The sequence below is a fragment of the Myotis davidii genome, unplaced genomic scaffold (genome assembly GCF_000327345.1).
Source record: "Myotis davidii unplaced genomic scaffold, ASM32734v1 scaffold44, whole genome shotgun sequence".
NCBI classification, from domain to species: Eukaryota; Metazoa; Chordata; class Mammalia; order Chiroptera; family Vespertilionidae; genus Myotis; species Myotis davidii.
This window is the reverse complement of record NW_006299705.1, coordinates 13,355,930-13,376,021: the sequence shown is the minus strand read 5'-3', so window position 1 is coordinate 13,376,021 and position 20,092 is coordinate 13,355,930. Positions and strand designations below refer to the sequence as shown.

The 20,092-nt window shown below is 39.3% G+C and overlaps 1 protein-coding gene across 1 annotated transcript in view; it reads right to left on the bottom strand.

The window, feature by feature from the left end:
* Positions 1-1,401: 1,401 nt before the first annotated feature.
* ADGRV1 (adhesion G protein-coupled receptor V1) overlaps positions 1,402-20,092 on the bottom strand; it is a 481,118-nt gene continuing 462,427 nt past the window's right edge. The window contains 3 exon segments of the mRNA XM_006775582.2: positions 1,402-1,832; positions 8,067-8,244; positions 11,243-11,434. Coding sequence (XP_006775645.1) covers positions 1,714-1,832; positions 8,067-8,244; positions 11,243-11,434 — 489 coding nt within the window. The 3' untranslated portion in view covers positions 1,402-1,713.

The window sequence follows — 20,092 nt, the reverse complement described above, 5'->3', positions numbered from 1 at the left end:
AGTGGCAGGTGGTCCTGTTGATTTCTTATCAAGATGGCCTTTTGGACAGCAATGGAAATCCAGTAACTGAAGTAAGAAAGGTGTCCCAGATTGGTCACATTTTTGGCCAGATTTCTCCAAATTCTGAAAACATGTAGAAATGAAAATAGCTATTGAGCACTGCCTTTGTAAGAGAACGAGACATCTAGTTATCTGCAAAAAAATGTTACAGTGCTTATGAGCATGGCTTCCACATGATGAAATCTCACATTTCTGTAATAAACACCTAAGCCCCCAATTCACTAAAACCTATTAATGATTTTAGAATGCTTACTTATTTCAAAATTTTCATATTAACTTTTATATATTGTAACCAATTTCATCTATTGCCTCTATTCTATCATGGGAGAGACTACAGTGCAATACTGTAGGTTGAAAGAGACAACTTGTCACTTCAGGTAAATCCAATCTTATTACCGCCATTTCTAAAGTTTGTAAAAAAGATGATAACTCCACCAATACTATAGCCTTTGCTTTTTATGCTGTTTAATTCTGCTATGCAGCTTTCATTTTCTAACAATGACAATCCACTGATCAAAACTCAGTATAAGAGGGAGGAAATGGGAGTGGGGGAGGACTGACAGGAACAAGAGAGGAGTCATTTTATAATTTATCACGATAAATATTGCCATCAGGTTTTATAAAAAATAAAGCCATGTTTAACAGCACTAACAAAGCACTTAAGATGTTTTAACTATGGCACTTAAGATGTTTTAATTACTTCTAAGGGAAGTAATTAACAGATAAAAATGTTCTCTTACATAAAATTTTATTAATTTTAATTTTTTCTTGGCATGATACTGATTCTCTCAAAATTACTTAGCAATTCCAAAGGTCAAAAAGGCTTCCTTAGGACAGACTTGTTCTGTTCCTAATGACTGTTCTGGAACCATAGTCAATGAAATCATCACGAACACAATAGTGTTTGCTCTGGGACAGGCTTTCTGATTTCTCATTCCAAGAAAAGAAAGGCTAAAAAACCAAACCAAGAAATATTTCTCCCAAACAAACTGTACTGTTTGAATGATCCTCTTCATCACTGTGCTAAAATGCTTGCTGGAGTTATTTTTAACTGGGAACAGAACATTCATTTTGGAAAAAGTTCAGTTCCCTAATTTTGTAATGAGCAGAAATACATACTTTCAATGAAAGACTATGCAAACTGCAGTAACCCCGTCAGCAGAAAAGAAATTGTGTGGTTTTTAGGAATGAAAGTCTTCTAGGTGCTGTGAAGCCTTGAGTCTGGATCACCTGCATCAACGCTGGAAGCAACAGGGCACTTAACATCACCTAGACACGGAGCTTGTTGCTTTGCTCATGCCCAACATTTCTTCATAAATAATGAGCCTCAGGGATGCCAAGTGGATTCTATTGTTTTTATTGATTGTTATTACTGTTATTAAACAATGTTAGTCATGTATGATGATTAAAAACAACTAATATTCTTGGAATATGTACATTCTATTAACTGATATAACTCGATCCGGTCTTTCATTACAACAATGAATTTTCAGGTTGCACAAAGACACAAGTAATTTATATTCCAACACAACAATCACTCCTGGGTTACTAATTTCACAGTTTCCTATTTATATGGCTGCATGTACTTATAGAGTTTTAGCACAAAGCCAATACAAATATGAGAGTATCCTCATTCTAATGGTTACTGTGCCGCTAGAGATGGGTGTCAGCAATGGGTATCCTCCTGAGTTCTACGATCTGGGAGTCAGTCAAGGTGCCTCCCTCCTGGCTGCCTTGACCAGATTCATTATCACTGACACTGAGACCAGCACCTACAATAGAAAAAGAATAAACACAAAAATTCCCAACTGTTAGTGCAGTGAATTAGGGTCAAGTTACATTAAGTCAACATGTTTAGTTATGTTATACTGGAGGCTCGGTGCACAAAATTCATGCATGGGGGGTGTGGGGGATAGGGTCCCTCAGCCCGGCCTGCACCCTCTCGCAATCCAGGACCCCTTGGGGGATGTCCGACTGCCTAAACTGGCAGTCGGACATCCCTCTCACAATCTGGGATTGCTGACTCCTAACCACTTGCCTGCCTGCCTGATTGCCCCTAACCACTCTGCCTGCCTGCTTGATCACTCCTAACCACTCGCTGTCCTGCTTGGTCACCCCTAACTGCTTGCTTGCCTGCTTGATTGTCCCTAACTGCTCACCTGCCTGCCTGATTGTCCCTAACTGCCTCTACCTCAGCCCCCACCACAGCGGCTTCATCCAGATGTCTGGAAGGCCATTTGGCTATCTGGTCTAATTAGCATATTACACTTTTTATTATTATAGATTATTAAAGAGTGAACTGTATACTTAGAATAAATATTTTTTAATAACTGACAACTATAAAAATATACTTTAAATTCCTTTTGGTAGTTTTATAAGTAAAATTAATTTCTAAAGGCACAAGTCGGGGTTTTCAATGATTGACAGGTATAACTTACTCTCAAGAACAGCCTTTCTCAACTTTCTGGGGATTATTAAAATAAAAAAACTCAGGCAGGTTATAAGAATTTTTCAGCAGGGGTGGGGGTAGGGTTTGCTGTTCAAAACCACATGACCTCCAACCCCACAGGCACTGGAAAGTACGAGGCCCTTCAGCTGGGACTCAGTCAGGGTGGGCAGCGATCCAAGAAGAAAGACGTGCACTGACAACACCTGGTGCCTTATCAGCGCCCAGAAGACTCGGACTCCAAATGACTCAGATCTGATCCCGAGATAAAAATAATTATGCAACACAGTGCCAAAACAGATCTGCACAAGAGTCTCCAAAAGCTAGCTGTTAATTACAATAGTACCCAGAATCTGTTTTGAGGGAACTCCAGTATTCACTATTTTTTCACAACTTAGAATAATTCAGGAAATTTAACACGATACTAGAGTAACACCTCTTTCTTCTCTAATTCACAAACTTTCTTCTCTAATTCAAAACTTCTCTCTCTCTCTCTCTCTCTCTCTCTCTCTCTCTCTCTCTCTCTCAAACACACACACACACACACACACACACACACACACACACACACACACCCTACACATACACACACAGAGAATGGGGATGTGGTCACAGGGCATGCTGCTGGTTGAATTTGTTGGGCACTAGACTCTAAACGAGAAGGAAAGTGAAAAAGCAGCTGCTGGGAGCTGAGACTTCCTTCTGTCTGAGCTGTAGGAAAGGCTAATCTGAAGATCTGGCAGCTATGGGAAGATGGGGTATTAGCTTCGTCTTACCCTATTTGGGATAGAAGCAGGAGCCCATTAAGGTCCTTCTTCTAGTCAAACCCTCCCTCTCCTGGGTCTCTGTCCTTCCCATCCTCCCTCTGCTGAAGGCTGCTGTTGACACCCACTTCCTTCCTTTGCTTCTGTGGCACTGTACTTGCCCACCCCACCCTCTGATCTCCGGAGGTCTGCTTTCTCTTGCACCTCCTTCTGCTGTCTGATCCCCAGAGTGCTTATCTGCAGCCCTGCTTCAAGGCCTACAAGGTCCACCTGAGCCCCTGCCTGCTCTCTAGCCTGGTATCTCACTAGAGCTACTGGTCACCTCCTTTTCACACCATGTTATTATGCTGGCACTGCCTGGGATTCTCTCATCCCCCAACTCCTAATCTGTCAGCCTCAGCTCTTCCTGTAACTATCCACTCAGGAATCACCTCTGCTAACCATGGAAACATGATGATTCTCTTTCAAAATTTCTGACTCCCCCATTGGATTATGTACTCTCATATCTTTATATTCCTAGCTCATAGGACAGTGCCCAGCACACCGTGGGTGTGCATCAAATGTTTGCTGTATGTATTAATAAACTATGCTCTGCATCCTCGCTCTTAAAAATGCTTCTTCCATCTCTTTTGTCCACCCTGTTCCTCTGATGTATTCAGCATCCCACTGCCCTTTTCTTCTCAAGAACAAACATTAGTCCCGATGGCCAACAGCATGAAGTCTGACACCCTCTGTATTGGCAGTAAGATCTCTCCTAACCTGGCTCTAGCCTGCTGAGTAGACATATCTCAACCTTTGCCCACGGGAAAGCTTTTCCAAAGTGATCCTGGATGTGCCATGTTCATTCCAGCCTGGGTGTCTTCCTGCCCATTCATCAAGACCCATGTCCATACCCTTTCACAAATACTAGTACTTCTTTCGCAACTCCTTCAAAACAGGGAGTTGGAGAATGCAACTGAAAAGTCCTAGTTTATACCTGAAAAATTATTAGTTGCTTCCCCTTTATTCTCTCAAATTGCTCTGGTTTGGAGATAAGTTATTAGTATATGTTAGCTCTACATATAATATGTAAGCCATAAAATCAAATGTGTAACAATGAAAAAAGGAATGATGTAAATTTTCCACTTGTAAAAGAAAAGGCTGCTCACATATTTTTAAAATGAAATGAATCAAATTGCTATGGAATTTAAAGTCTCTAAGTTAGTTTAATAAAATAATGTAAAATTTTTATTTTAAAACTGAAATTTATAATACAGTGGAAATTACATTATTTGGCACTATTTACACTTAGGATGAAAATCTTTAGCTGTTTATTGAAATATAGGCAAAGGGTTACATAACTTTTCAGTCACTTAGGGGTTCAAATGCAAAATAATTAGAAGACTCACTTGACTTGGAGAGACCCATAGTTAAGGTGGACCTGAGACGGATTAAGATTTGCAAATTAAAATGTCACAGAGGACAGGGAAGCCAGTATAAATCAGTAACACCGGTCTGGTGAGCACTGGATAAACCAAAGAGCTGGAGTTCCATCTAAAGAGGCAATTATTACTCAACTCCAATCACTTTGCTGCTAGATTTCTTTGTGTGTGTGTGTGTGTGTGTGTGTGTGTGTGTGTGTGTGTGTATGAATCTTCACCTGAGGATACTTTTTCTATTGATTTCTAGAGAGAGTGAAAGGAAGGGAGGGAGGGGAAAAGAGAGAGAGACACACAGAGAGAGGGAGAGAAACCTCGATGTAAGAAAGGCATATCGATTGGTTGCCTCCTGCATGCACCCCGACTGGGGCCTGGTATCAAAACTGCAATGTAGGCACCTGCCCTTGACTGGGAATTGAACTGGTGCTATGATCCTTTAGTGTGCAGGCCAACACTCTAACCCAGGGGTCCTCAAACTATAGCCCGCAGGCCAGATGCAAATACAAATATTGTATTTGTTCCCATTTTGTTTTTTTTTACTTCAAAATAAGATATGTGCAGTGTGCATAGGAATTTGTTCATAGTTTTTTTAAAACTATAGTCCGGCCCTGCAACGGTCTGAGGGACAGTGAACTGGCCCCCTGTTTAAAAAGTCTGAGGACCCCCCTGCTCTAACCACTGTACTACACAGTCAGGGTTAGACTTTTAAAAAAAGACATTCTGGATTTTTATGGGATTTAAAAATGCTAAAACAATGCTAAAATGCTAGAGGATCAAACAAAATACCCTGCTGGGCCAAATCTGGCCTGTGTGTCAATTGTAAATTCTGCTGTAGATAGAACGGCATGTGGACTGTTCCTCTCATTTGACCACATTCTACGATGGAAAGTGTCTTAGGGGGTGGTGCTGGATTTTTATAGTAACTTTTCTAAAAGTAGAGGGAGCCAATGTGAGAGATTATTATTTTGGTCTTTTGAAGTATTTATTTCCTAACAAGTGTAGCAAACTCTCAGGAATAGTAAACTCTATAAGTAAGGAAGTCATTCCATACATTCCCGAGCTAAATGCATTTAATACTTGTTATATATATAGGAACCACATCTAATTGAATTATGCTCCAAGAATTCATTTTATGTTCCCAGTGTTATAACATCAACAACTGACCACTGTGTAGTACTGGGAATTATTTGTAATCTGAAAGCCTCCTTTTTAGTCCTAATACCAATTAGCATTTTATATATTTGTGCATCCCCTCCTTCATGAAACTCAATCTTCTCTCTCTAGATCTTTTTCACCATGCTATACAGTTCCTTCTCTGGGACCCTCTTCTATTCACTCTTTAAATGTAGATATTATCTAGGATGTTCTTCTTGTTTCCCTTCCTCCCTTCCTTCTTCACCTTTTTTCTTCTCATCTCTCCCCTTCCTCTCCTCCTGATCAGTCTTATTAATCCCCTTAGCTTCAAATATAATCTCTGCCCAGATGCATTTCAGATCAATACCTTTGACCATGAACCCTCACCCAGGAGCCTCTAAACCTGAATATTTAAGACAACCAGGCCTAATAATCAATGTGTCCGAATCAGAACTCATCAGTGTCCCGCTTCACACAGATAAATGAGCAGATGCTCCTTATATAATCCCTCAGTGACCTTGTGTGCAGCAGGTCTTCGCTGCTGTCCTCTCAGTGTCCCCTCAGCCTTCCTCCTCTGTTCATCTTCTCTTTTATTTCCACTCTTCAAATCTGAGCCCCGGACCTCATTCTTTTGGACAATTGTAACAACCTCCCAACCTTTTTGATTTTGCTTCTAAATTTATTCTTTATCTTTCCTGAGTTATTTTTGCCTCAAAAACCAGCAGGAACATGCCATTCCTCTCCTCACAAACATCCATGGCTCACTAAGTCCTTTAAAGAAAGGGGGTTGGAGTCATATGTAATACTTTCAACAATAAAGATTTTTTAAAAATCCCCCTCGTTAGCATGGCATCTGACCAGCATTTTAATATTATGCAAAATACCAGGAAGTGTTCTGCTTCCCCAAATGAATATATCACTACATGTGCTCTGGAAACACCAGGTTAAATTGAGTGAAGTAGGTTATCTTTGAGTGAGGGCTTTTTCAGAGCTGCTAAAATGGTAATATGAATTGTCAATCTTCTCAGTTTCCCAAATATACTCAGTCAGGTGATCCTCTCACTGAGGATGACTGTGAACATCTCAAGGAGGGTGTTACCTGAAACCCAGAAGGGGGAACTACAGTACATTTTTAACAACGCGGGTCAACTACCTCTCCGGCCTTCCTCCCACTGCCTGGCTCTGCTCCTCCTACATCCCGGCCACTCTGCAATGCTTGTTCTCCTCAAGCAGGGCATGCACGTGTACGCCCTAGGCTTTGTCTAATTCTGTTCCCCATCTGTATTGCCTTTCCTCCACTCTTATTTCAAACCTACACATTCTTCAAGAATCAATTAAGAGAGGTTTAAAAAAATTTCCTCGATTCCCTCAATAATTAATAACTCTTTCCACTACTTATATTACTCTTTCTTATGTCATGACTATGTGAATGTCTATTCCTCCAAACAAACTCCAAGCTTCATATTCATTCACTCACTCATTCACTCATTCATTCTCCAACAATATCTACAAAAGGCTTACTAAGAGCCAAACATTATTCTGAATATATGGATGCTTATATATAGTAAAATGCACTTTTGAATTATTATTTAAATAGTTTCATCTGAGTATGAACTATTATTGAAAAAACCTCCTCTTTTTATCTTTTTGCATCTAGAAATCAAAATTTCACTGAAATTTTTTAAGTGTCAGTTCAACATTTTTCTGAATAAAAAGATGAAAGAAAAAAAAAACCCTTTACATTTTATTTGAAAACAACTTTCCATTGGGTTACAGGTTGGGTGGGGTTGAATTTATAGGAAGAGGCAATAAAATACTGTATGTAACAGCACTTTAAAAACTGTGCTGCCTTTGAAAGTTTTGCTTTAGAGCTACTCCTAAGAAGGTCTCTTTGGCAGATCAGAGGCAAATCTCTCAGTGAAATCCCTAGCAGATGGTCTTACGACACTGAACTTGTCTCAATAGTACCTTGGTGTTCTAGAATGATTCCAGGACAGAGATACTTACATCTAGTGAGAGCATGCCTTTTTCTTAAAAGCAAATTGTAAATGATTTTGAGGTTATGTTACGTTTGGTGTCAAGAACAAAATAACTCAGAGTGAGGCTGAGGTGAGGAATGGGTCATGAGAATCAGGCTGTGCTAAGGGTGCCTGGCTATACTGATGCAACTTCATGTGAAGAAGATATAAATTGCGGCACAGCCAGAGTGTCTACTTCGAATGTAGTTTGTGGGCTCACACATACCAGTTTTCAATGCAAATATCAAGTCATCAAACTCCTGGGACTCCTCATCAGCTATCAGTGAGCCCTGGCCATAAGCTCCGGAGGAAGGGAAGGTGGCGCCATTGTGTGGACTTGGCTTTAAGTCGGGACTGGCCTGGCTGGCTTGTTGGAAGGATCCCCTCTCCCAGTCAGGTGGCACCTGTGAGGGTCAGGGAGGGAAGGAAACCACAATATGAACACGTACACCTTTACTCTGAATGTATGTACACTATTTACCTCTGCGTCTCATTACACAAACCAGGTGAAAGGGCTTCTCAACTGCTTTGAATTGAGGCCTTTAATTGTACCATTGCTTTTTAGAGAAGTATGTTTCTCCATGAGACAATCTAATCTGGTGATGCTAAACGATTTCTCTATTAGAATTACTTGTAGATTTCTATGCAGTCATGTGTGGGGCAAGAAAAGTATCTTTGAACCCATCAATACTTTTTATTTAAAAAAAATGTATTGTGCAAAGAAAATTGTTAAAAATGTAAGAACTGGAGAGGAACCCTCCTAATGCTTAATCTAAGATACAAATACAATTTTAAATATAGCAGCTATCTGTAAGGACATACTGAATTGAAGGAAAAAAAAGTTCTTTGATAGTATTCTAAACTCCTCCTTTTAAAAAATTAAGCAATTGCCCTAGCTGGTTTGGCTCAGTGGCTAGGACGTGGGCCTGCAGACTGAAGGGTCCCAGGTTTGGTTCTGGTCAAGGGCATGTGCCTTGGTTGCGGACACATCCTCATTGGGGGGTGCGCAGGAGGCAGCTGATGGATGTTTCTAACTCTCTATCCCTCTCCTTTTCTCTCTGTAAAAAATCAATCAACTATATAAAAAAAAAATAAATAAACAATTAAAAAGGTAGTTCTATCCTGAGCCCAGCCAGTGTGGCTCAGTTGTTGAGCATCAACCTATGAACTAAGAGGTTTGATCTGCTGACAGGGCACATGGCTGGGTTGTGGGCTTGATCCCCAGTAGGGGGCGTGCAGGAGGCAGCAGATCCATGTTTCTCTCTCATCGATGTTTCTATCTCTCTATCCCTCTCACTTCCTCTCTCTCTCTCTAAAGATCAACAAAAACATATTTTAAAAATAAAAATTAAATAAAGTGAATCAGAGACTGTTGAGTGGCTAGATATAAGATTAATAGAAAAAGAAAAAAAATCCATATTAAAAAAGTAAAGATAGTTCTATCCTGAAATAATTAAACATACTCACTTCCCTTGTGGTTACTGGTAAAACCCCCTTAATCCTTCCTTTCCTCATGCTGTCCCTTCTCTGGAAGGCTTTCTAGAATGTCTCTGACAGGCCCTTGTTGACAGCTGGACCAAGGCCAATCCTAAGCCTCTGAGGAATGTAGAGCACACGTTAGGGTATGCCACTGTGCAAACCCAGAATGAACACTCGAGCAGTGGCTCAGGCCCAGGAACTGAACTGTCACAGCTGCTGTCTCCCAATGTAAGCTTTTCTGAGCCACTGCAGGGATGTCGCATGGCCTGAGGACTGTAGAAACAAATTTGAGAGAAGACAAAAATCTTCAAAAATTCTGTTAAGAAGTTGAACATCTAGATCAGCTAGATGTGAACGGTTCAACAGACCTTTCTGTGATGATTCAAATGTTTGCTATCTGCATTCTTCACCATGGTAGCTCTCAGAGCACTTGAACATAGTGACAGATGAACTAAATTTTTAATATTATTTTGTTTTAGTTTAAATTTAAATAGCCACACAGGCTAATGGTTATTGCACTGTACAGTTCAAATCGAGCATGGGTAATCAATAAAAAAGACAAAAACCTTTTTTAAAATTCATTCCTGAATTACTGATCCTAAAAATATCCATTCCCATTGTTATCAACTTTGATGTGAAAATAATTCAGTTTTTAAAACTTTTGAGATATAGATATGGTACTAGATTTCTAAACATTTATGGTACTAAAGACATATTCCAATTTTTAAATACTGTACTTGATTTTTGAACATTTTAAATACTGTATCTTAATTTTAACCTGGCATGGGTAAAATTACTTTCTATATTTACATGGAAGAGGAAAAAATATCACTGAATAGGTAGATTATCTATCTACTAGAGGCCTAATTCATGAAATTCATGCAAGAGTAGGCCTTCCTTCCCCCGCTGCCAGCACTGGCTTCCCTCTGGCACCCAGGATCCGGGCTTCCCTCGCAGCCCCGGCTTTGTCCGGAAGGTCATCCAGTCTAATTAGCATATTACACTTTTATTATTATAGATCATCTCTCTCTCTATCTATCTATCATCTATCATCTATCTTCTATCTTTCTAGCTACCTACATATCTATCAACTGTTTCCTTTTCAGATACATGCATGTTGATTTCCTACCATTTTTTCAGGATGCAAATAAACACAAGTACTGTTCTCTTTGGCTCTTTAATACAGACAGGGCCGCGTGAGCTATGTAAGGAATGGGAGACAAGCACATCTGGGCAATGCAGAAATTCTTAGGGACTGCATACCATCTCTTTCTGGACAAATGTCTTTAGGTATAATTTAAAGCCTGAGCAGTGGTCCCAGGGCTATGGCAGCATTGCTAACAGGTTGGTGATTTAGACACAGGAAACCAATGTGATGTGGACATAATGCAGAGAGGAATGGGAAGTAGACTTTACAGAGGACATCCTGGATCGACTTTCTAAGTAGTGCTGCTGAAGCACTCTTCCGAACCTTTGCTCTAAAATATTTTCTGGTATTTAAATTAAAAACAGTTTCAGCCTATTTTCACTTTGTGTTTGATGGGACTGAAGTAGTGAATTGGGATGGGTGAAGGAAGAGAGCTGTGTAAATATTTTGAGGGAAAATAGTTAAAACAAAAAAACACACCCACACTTCTGAAGCTGGTTTAGACATCACCGTGTCAAATTTGGGAGAGTTTGAAGAAAAAGATGACAAAATGTGCAGTGTCTGAGTTCCGAGAACAAACTGCTGGTTAGTATAGGTTGCAGGGCAGGGAAGAAAATTAACTCAATAACATGCATAATACTACAGTTGGTCAGCATGTAGGAAAGGGATTTAAAAGTTACATAACACCATTTAACATGTGCACTTTTTGAGATGGAAAGGCCGTATATGGGAAAGAAACAGAGAGACAGAGGTCAAGTCAAGGTCAAGGGCAGGACCTCCTCCATAGCACTGATTAGATTCTGGGTGGACTTGCTGATTTCCCCTCCAGAAGGAGGCATTCCACTCCCGGGTGTAAAGAAGGCTGTGCTGGGTCCTGGGTGTCCGTTCACTTCCACTGTGTAGCTGGCCTTCATGGGGCAACAAGTCTGGTTGTGAAGAATGAAATAGACCACAAAAACGTAAAGTCCCTGCAAAAGAAAAGAAAACGAGCATGTTAAAAGAAGTCCTGCTACCACAGCTGAAGAATAAACATGGTTGTAAGCATAGCGATTTTCTACAAATGTTTTCCAAGCTCTACCCAGAGCTGGGATTACAGAACAATGTTAGAGGTCTAGCAAGAGGCCACTGTAAATTTCTGAATGTCATAAAAAATGTTATTTCATGTCATTTGGGAAAACTGCTCCCTCACCAAAATATCATGTTTTTTCTTAGTTAAAACATGAGTAACTCTGAAGTACACAAAACAGAATTGCAGAAGTACATCTGATTAGCTATGTACATTTTGCTTCAGAAAGCAAACCTCTTATCTTCCAAAAAATTACTATCTTTTCCCAGATTTCACTTATTTTCATTTTTTTTTTCCTCTTAGCAAAGTGGTTGAAGTGAGCTCCCACCACCTTGTAGGCTTCTGTAAGGGCAGCACTAATGAAGCCTTCTCATTTTGTCTATATATCTCACCTACTTATCTCATTTGGAAACAGAATCACTGGGTAGGGACTCAGAGGAATTCTGTGGATTACTTCATATTTAGCATGCCTTGCTTCTCAGTAAATCCTATATAATAAAGAGCTAATATGCAAATGGTCATCATGCCCTCATGCTGTCAAGCCATAAAGGCTCAGACATTTAACACTGGGGAGAGAGAAATGGGGACCAGCCAGGCACAAATGAGCTCACGAGAGAGAGGAATGGGGACCAGCCAGGCCGAGGCCTGGGAGAGGGACAAGCTGCCCACCCCATGGTCCCTGCGGTCCCGGGTGCCAGCAGCTGGGGCTATAGCCCAGGAGGGGGACAAGTCGCCAACCCCATGGTCCCAGGCGCCAGTGGCTGAGCTTGTGCCTGCGCCTGGCAGCCTGGGAGAGGGACAATCCGCACGCCCCATAGTCCCGGGTGCCAGCGTCTGTATCTGCACCTGTGGCCCAGGAGAGGAACAAGCTGCCGCCCTGCGGTCCTGGGCATCTGCAGCTATGGCCAGCCTGGGCGAAACTGGCCCAGGTCCTGGGTGCCTGTGGCTGGCCAGAGGGAGGGAAGCCTGGGTCCCGGGTGCCTGTACCAGCCAGAGGAGGGACTCCTGGGTCCCGGGTGCGGGGCGAGGCAGAGGCGGTTAGGGGTAATCAGGCCATCAGGGGAGCAGTTAGGGGCGATCAGGCAGGGGAGCGGTTAGGAGCCAGTTGTCCTGGATCATGAGAGGCAGCCAGACATCCCCCGAGGGGTCCTGGATTGGAGAGGGTGTAGGCTGGGCTGAGGGACCCCCACCCCCCTTCGTGCACGAATTTCATGCACTGGGCCTCTAGTGTTACATAAGAACAACAAAGCTATCTTGTACATTCTTAAAGATCTGCTGGCCCTTTAAATTATTTTGCAATCCAGTCAAATTTTTAACAATTGCTCTGCTTCCATCAGAGATAGCAACTCAAATACTCAAATTTTGCATCTGTGTTCCCAACAGTGCCTACACTGCTTTCCTTCATGATTTCTACAAGGGTTCTACTGTATACTTCTAATGGAGCTCTATAAAGCTTGTTAATTTTGACCTTTACATTTCGCCAATAAAACATGCTAAATTGAGCCTCTTATGTCTGTTAATCCCGGTATTTAAGTTTTGGAAGCAAATAAGAATTGCTTGAGTTACTAAATTCTTAAATTAATTCACAAAAATGAAAGCAAGACACTTAGCTTATTAAAGAAGAAAAAGAGTTAATGTCAAGATTTTTCATAAAACACAACTAAGTATCTTCACATTGTGGAGTTGTCATTCTCCCATAGTTCCTAACATTTCTAGGAGTGTAGAAGCAAGAAAGTAAATAATATATTTGTGAGCTTGAAATTTACATCTGCTGGTATAAACAGAAAAAGTCTATTAGAAAATACACAAAACAAGAATTACAACCAACTTTTAATATAAAATTAAATTAGAGGACAGCCTGCAAGGTAGGCTGCTAGCATTAGATCTCTGTTGCCATTTCTAGAATACTGTTAAAAATTAGGCCTTTCTCTCCTTTGTGCTGAAATGACCCCTTTTCAGGTTGGCACCCAGTCTACTTAATTAACAAATGTTTTAAAATCAGTGGTTTAGCTGTTAAAAATATTTTAAAGTATAACTATTCTAACAATGATATGGAATTAGTAACAAAGTTATTTCCTTTTGAGTTAGGGTTTTTGTGTGCTTTTTAAAACAACACTAATATTTTAAATTATGTAGACAGGAATTATTTTCATGTGCAAATGATGCTGTGAACATTAGCAGAAACAAATCTTCCTGAAAATACACATACACATCCAAATTTTTTTTCTTGTACAAGTAACTTTTCACATGAGTATGACCTAATTACATTGGCCACAGCAGTAGACAAAACAGGAAAAAAATTAAACTGTCAGCCTTGAAAACTGTGAGAATGTCACTGATTTATTTCAGGATTTCTCTAAGTGTTACAAAGTGATAGGGTAAAAGTTAGATCAGAAAACAAAAACCAAGCTTTAAAGTCCATCTCTAAGGACCCATTTGTTAAAACAGCACATTCTCTTGTGTTTGTTTTAATATCTAGCCTTTTGTGCTTTGGGAAAGGAACTGACTGCTGAAATAACTTGCATGTGAAAACTGCCTTTTTTTTTTTTTTTTGGTTAAAAGCCTATTCACACATACAGCCAATTCTTGGAATCTTGTAGATGTTCCCCAGGAAACATAAATACCATTAATAGGAAAAGAAAAGAGTGTTTAAGTGCAAGTTGTATGACATTTGCCTGTGCTCAGCCCTGGCTGGGCAAATGTAGAAAAGGAACGAACCTTCATTATCCAAAGTACCCAGCTGTGGAAGTTTCTGACCCCAGAGTAAAAACAAGTCCCTATTCCAAATACTGCATGCTAAATCGCAGGCTCTCCTTTCTATGATTGCCTGCAAAAAGTTTTTTAAGACAGAATCTAGAATCTCAATTAGGCAATAGAATGTGCTGACCACCCACTATGCACACTGCCAGGCAATGAGATGCAAGGATAAAATGTTTGGCTCCTCGCAAGTTGCTCACAAAGACAACAATATCCCACAAAATAATAGGTTAACTGTTTTAGAAGCAGTACACATATAATCCATCTGTTCTGCCTATTCTTTACCTAGTGAAGAGAAGGGAATTCTTTCCACGCATTGCTCTTAAAAAATATATATTTTTATTGATTTCAGAGAGGAAGGGAGAGAGAACTATAGAAATATCAATGAAGAGAGAGAATCATTGATTGGCTGTCTCCTGAAAGCCCCCTACTGGGGATCGAGCTAAAAACCCAGCATTTGCCCTGACCGGGAATTGAACTGTGACCTCCTGGTTCATAGGTTGATGCTCAACCACTGAGGCACACCAACTGGACAATGTATTGCTGTTTTGATTATTTAGTTAGATTTCTACTTCAATGATGAAAAATGCTTTCAAAAGTCTTTAGTTTGGTGTATCTGGATTGAACATACCCACTATGCCAATTTTATATTTCTTTTGATTCAGGAATTTAAACCTATTGACAAATATTTAGCAAGACACAATGAAACTATATTGAACTAGAGGAGTTAAATATTTTTAACATCATCAAGGAGCAAAACAAGTACAGAAGGTTTTGGCTGACTGTCTCAATAATTTCTTTCAGTTCCATATGAGGTGAGAGACTCACCATTGCCATTTTGAAACTGGGCACAAATTAAGCAGAAACAGGTTGAATCATCTACGAGCGTTTATTCCAATAATGCTGGCAGTATACAGAGAGCAGCAGGCCACTCTGTAATTCTGCTCTAACCTCCCCTACTAACCAGCTGATTATATATGGATAAGGAAGAAAGGATACATGCAAGGGGGAAGTGGGGCAGGAGAAGGGCTGCAGGATCTGTGGTCTGTGTGTCTCCTTCCAGGATCTTGAAGTCCAATAACAAGTAGTTAATATTCAATAGTGTTGAAACCCAGCTCTGCCATTTCCTGAGACCTGAGAATGGTCAGCATTCCTGAGACAAACTCCCGGAGGGGGTCAGGGTCCAGGCCCAGCAACCAATCAGAGCATGACCTGTCCTTGCTTTGTTCTCAAAAGATATTTTCTTTCGGAGTAATGGACCCATCCAGGCTTAGAGGCATCTATTTTCTTTTTATAGCCTTGTTTTTCTCTTTGCAACACATCCTCCACTTTCCCAGTAAGAAAATCTCTTATCTATAGTTACTAAAGGGAACAATCATTAAACAACTGTGGTCCTATTGGTCCTATTGTTGTTGTTTCCTTTATCGACCGTACAAATTTAACCAAGGAGTGGCGGCAGGTGAAGAGTGGATAAAACAGGGAGTTGACTGAGCTGCCTGTCTCAGAAGGAAGTGGAGTCTCAGGGCTTCCCATTTGTCAAATGGCAATGGTGATTTGGAGAACTCTTCTAAAACCTGAGAGAGTCCCCTCTGAGGACTAAGATACAGCCTGCAACTCAGAGCAGTTAAGCGTTGTAGGAGTTGTAAAAAGATCTCAGAAAAGGGTAAAACCCAGGTATTTAAACCATAACTGCATGCAGGCTGTCTTAGTCAGCAATCTCCTTTGTCCCTGCCTCTCTATCCCATAATTCCTTCATGTTGCAGAAGAGTGTTAAAATAGCAAATGCATTAAATGAACTCATTTAATAGCTGCCTGGCCCATTCCTTTAATTTTATTTGTCTCTAAATAAAGTGAAACATTAGTCCATGATTTATTTTTCCTGAATTCTGAATGCTTCCTGCACTCACAGCCAATTGGAGCTAGTGTGACAGCCTCCACACTGCGTTCTCCACCAATGAGAATTAACACACCCATACAGCAAGAGCTGCCAGCAACCCTGAGTAAATGTGTTGAGCAACCTGACATATTGACTCCAAATGGCCTCTGTCTCTAGTATTTATTTTAGATCCTGGCAAAGAGTTTTGAACATGATATATGATAAAAATATACAGATGATAGTGCCTCGCCTGCCAATTAAACACAAATAATTAAATCAGTCTAGATATTAAATTCCATATGGTGCCAGTACTTACATATTTGAGGAATAAAGAGCTAGAGATTTACACTCAGTGAGGGCTTGGTCTTACAGACACCACATACCTCACTGTGCGCCATGACAGTTAACGAAGAACAGTGCTATCAGTAGCTGGAACTGACTATGGAAGAGGCATATCATGACTCAGAGAATTTGAAAAGAAAAGATTTCGCTAATATAAAATTCCAGCAAATTAAGATGAAAAAAGACAGAGAGATTAAGGGAATTATAGAAGCTAATATGTAATAAAAATACTCCATGATTGGTAATTGCTTTCCTTGAAATAGGGAATCCAATAAATGGAACTGAAGATGAATAAAAAGATATAATATTAATATAAGAAAAGTTTCCTGAAAAATACAATAAGAACTAAATTTGCAGATTCAAAATATTATACCATGGTCCAGGAACATTTTGATATAGATTCTTTAAAACCCCAATCTCCTAATAACTGGTAAATTTTAGGATGGCTTTAGACTTCTTATATCAACTTTAAATGCTTAAAGATAATGGAGCAATATCTATTAAGTTCTGAGGAAAAAAAGTGGTCAAAGAATATTATACTCAGCCAATCTGGCATTGGAAATTATCAAACATAGAAAAATGCTGGGAATTCAGTATCCATGAATCTTCTTGGGGAACCCCTTTCCCAAACTACATGATAATAAAATATAACCAATAAAGAGATGAGTTGGCCCATAGAGAGGAAAAAACAAAAAATTCAGTAATGAAGATGGCTAAAGGATGATGTAAAAGGACCATCCACTTAGATACAGAACCAATATTGAAAAACATGGTAAGAATTATAGGTAAAGTTAAAGGTAAATGTTAAGTGCCTGGACAATGCAGAAAGCATGATATTAAGTAAAAACATTCTAAAGTTGGGAGGATTGAAGATGGGAGGAGATTTGAGTACCAATGACTTTATCATCTTTTTTATGTAGTCAATCAATACTATAAGACTAAAATACCTAGGTGATAAAAACCAGTGTTTCCAATTCTTTAAAGTATTTATTATTTCTTTTCTTATTTTTTGAAAGACCACTTATCATTCCTGTGGTGATTAAAATATCTTTTGTGGTGTAGATGCATATTTTGAAATTCAACAATTATTTTTCTTCCATTTTAGTTTCTCTTATGACAAATGTAAGTAAAATGAAATTGTTTTGTATACTATAGTAACTATAATATTGTCATATATTTAAAATTTATTTATATTTAGGCATCCAATCTATTTAGTATGCCTGATATTCACTTCATGTTATTATTTTTACTTTAAAACAGTCAATGACCTTTAAAATGATCCTTTATATTAATGATTTATTTACTCTTTCTGGTGTTCTTCATTCCTTTCTATAAAATTGGATTTCTCTCATATCTTTCTCTTTTCCTTCAGCCTGAAGAACTTTTTTTTAGCATTTGTTGTAGTTCAGATTTCTTGGAAATAAATTCTTTCAACTTTTGTCTGTATAAAATGTCTTTATTCCATCCTAACCGGTTTGGCTCAGTGGATAGAGTATCGGCCTGCGGACTGAAGGGTCCCAGGTTTGATTCTGGTCAAGGGCATGTACTTTGGTTGCAGGCACATCCCCAGTAGGGGGTGTGCAGGAGGCAGCTAATCGATGTTTCTAACTTTCTATCCCTCTCCCTTCCTCTCTGTAAAAAAAATCAATAAAATACATTTTAAAAAGTCTTTATTCCACCTTCATTTTAGAGAAATATTTTAACTGGATATAGAATTCTAGGTTAATAGATTCTGATTTTTTGTTTGTTGGGAGTCTTTAAAGATGTCATTCCATTGTCTTCTGGCTTCCAGAGTTTCTGATGAGAATTATGTTAATTTTTATCATTATTTTCTTGTATAATGTTCCCTTTACTTCCCCAAGCTGCTCTCATCATTTCCTATTTAGAGTTTTCAAGAGTCTGACTATGATATGCGAGGTGTATTTTTCTTGGCTTGGGGTTCTCTAAGCTTTTTGAATTTGGAAAATTGCTGGCCACCATTCTTTCTATTATGGCCACCTAATTTTATTATGGGTTACTTATGCAGGAAGTTTGAAATTATTTTAAACATTTTTTTATCTTTATACTTTTATTGCTTCAATTCTTTTATAATAAGTATTTATAATTTCCCCCCAAATTAGTAATTTAACAACAAAAAAACTCGAAGCAAATTTGTCAGTGTATTAGTAATGATAAATTCTATGCATTGGGAATATATGGACACATGAACCATTTATTACTGTTGTTTTCTATTCTATATTTTTAAAACTTTGAAACATAAAGATATTAAAAATAATAGGAATAATGTTTTTGGAGACATAGGGAAAAGATATAATTTAAAAATCTTCCAATATATGTTCATTCTATTATAAAAAAACAGTTAAAAGAAATAGTCAGTGGAATCATACAAGTGGCCTAATCAAAACCACCTATCTCTTAGATAGCCTACAAAAAGTGCACAAAAAAATGCAGTATAAAGGACTTAGACTCATGCAATGGTTCTCAACCTTTTGGCCCTTTAAATACAGTTCCTCATGTTGTCACCCAACCATAAAATCATTTTCATTGCTACTTCATAACTGTAACGTTGCTACTGTTATGAATCATAATGTAAATATCTGATCTGCAGGATGGTCTTAGGCGACCCTTGTGAAAGGGTCATTTGACCGCCCAAGGGGTCACGACCCACACAGGTTGAGAACCACTGACTTAGAGGAATAAGATCTTTATTAAAATCAGACTTTTTAAAAAATATATATTTTATTGATTTTTTACAGAGAGGAAAGGAGAGGGATAGAGAGTTAGAAACATCAATCAGCTGCCTCCTGCACACCTCTTGCTGGGGATGTGCCTGCAACCAAGGTACATGCCCTTGACCGGAATCGAACCTGGGACCTTTCAGTCCGCAGGCCGACACTCTATCCACTGAGCCAAACCGGTTAGGGCTAAAATCAGACTTTTTAAAATGTATTTTTTAATTGATTTCAGAGAGAAAGAGAGGAGAGAGAGATAGAAACATTAATGGTGAGAGAGAATCATTGATTGGCTGTCTGCTTCATGCCCCCTAATAGGGATCAAGCCCACAACCTAGATGACCAGGAATTAAACCGTGACCTCCTGGTTTATAGGTTGTCAACCACTGAACCACACCAGCTGGGTCAAAATTAGACTTTCTTCTGCTTAAAAACTACAAATTTGTGATTACAAAAAGAATACCTTCCACTAATCTGTAACCTCCTAGAAAACAAGAGATTATGTACAGTTCAGTTGTATTTTTTAGTTTTGGGGATGGTCCCTGGGACACAGGAGGAGCTTACGAAATCACACTTTTTTTTTAATTAAATCTTTATTGTTCAGATTATTACATTTGTTCCTCTTCCCCCCCCTCATAACTCCCCTCCACCCAGTTCCCATCCCACCCTCCTCCCTCACTCCCCACCCACTGTCCTCATCCATAGGTGCACGATTGTTGTCCAGTCTCTTCCCGCATCCCCCTCACCCCTGTCCCCCAAAGAATAGTCAGTCCACTCCCTTTCTATGCCCCTGATTCTATTATAATCACCAGTTTATTCTGTTCATCCGATTATTTATTCACTTGATTTTTAG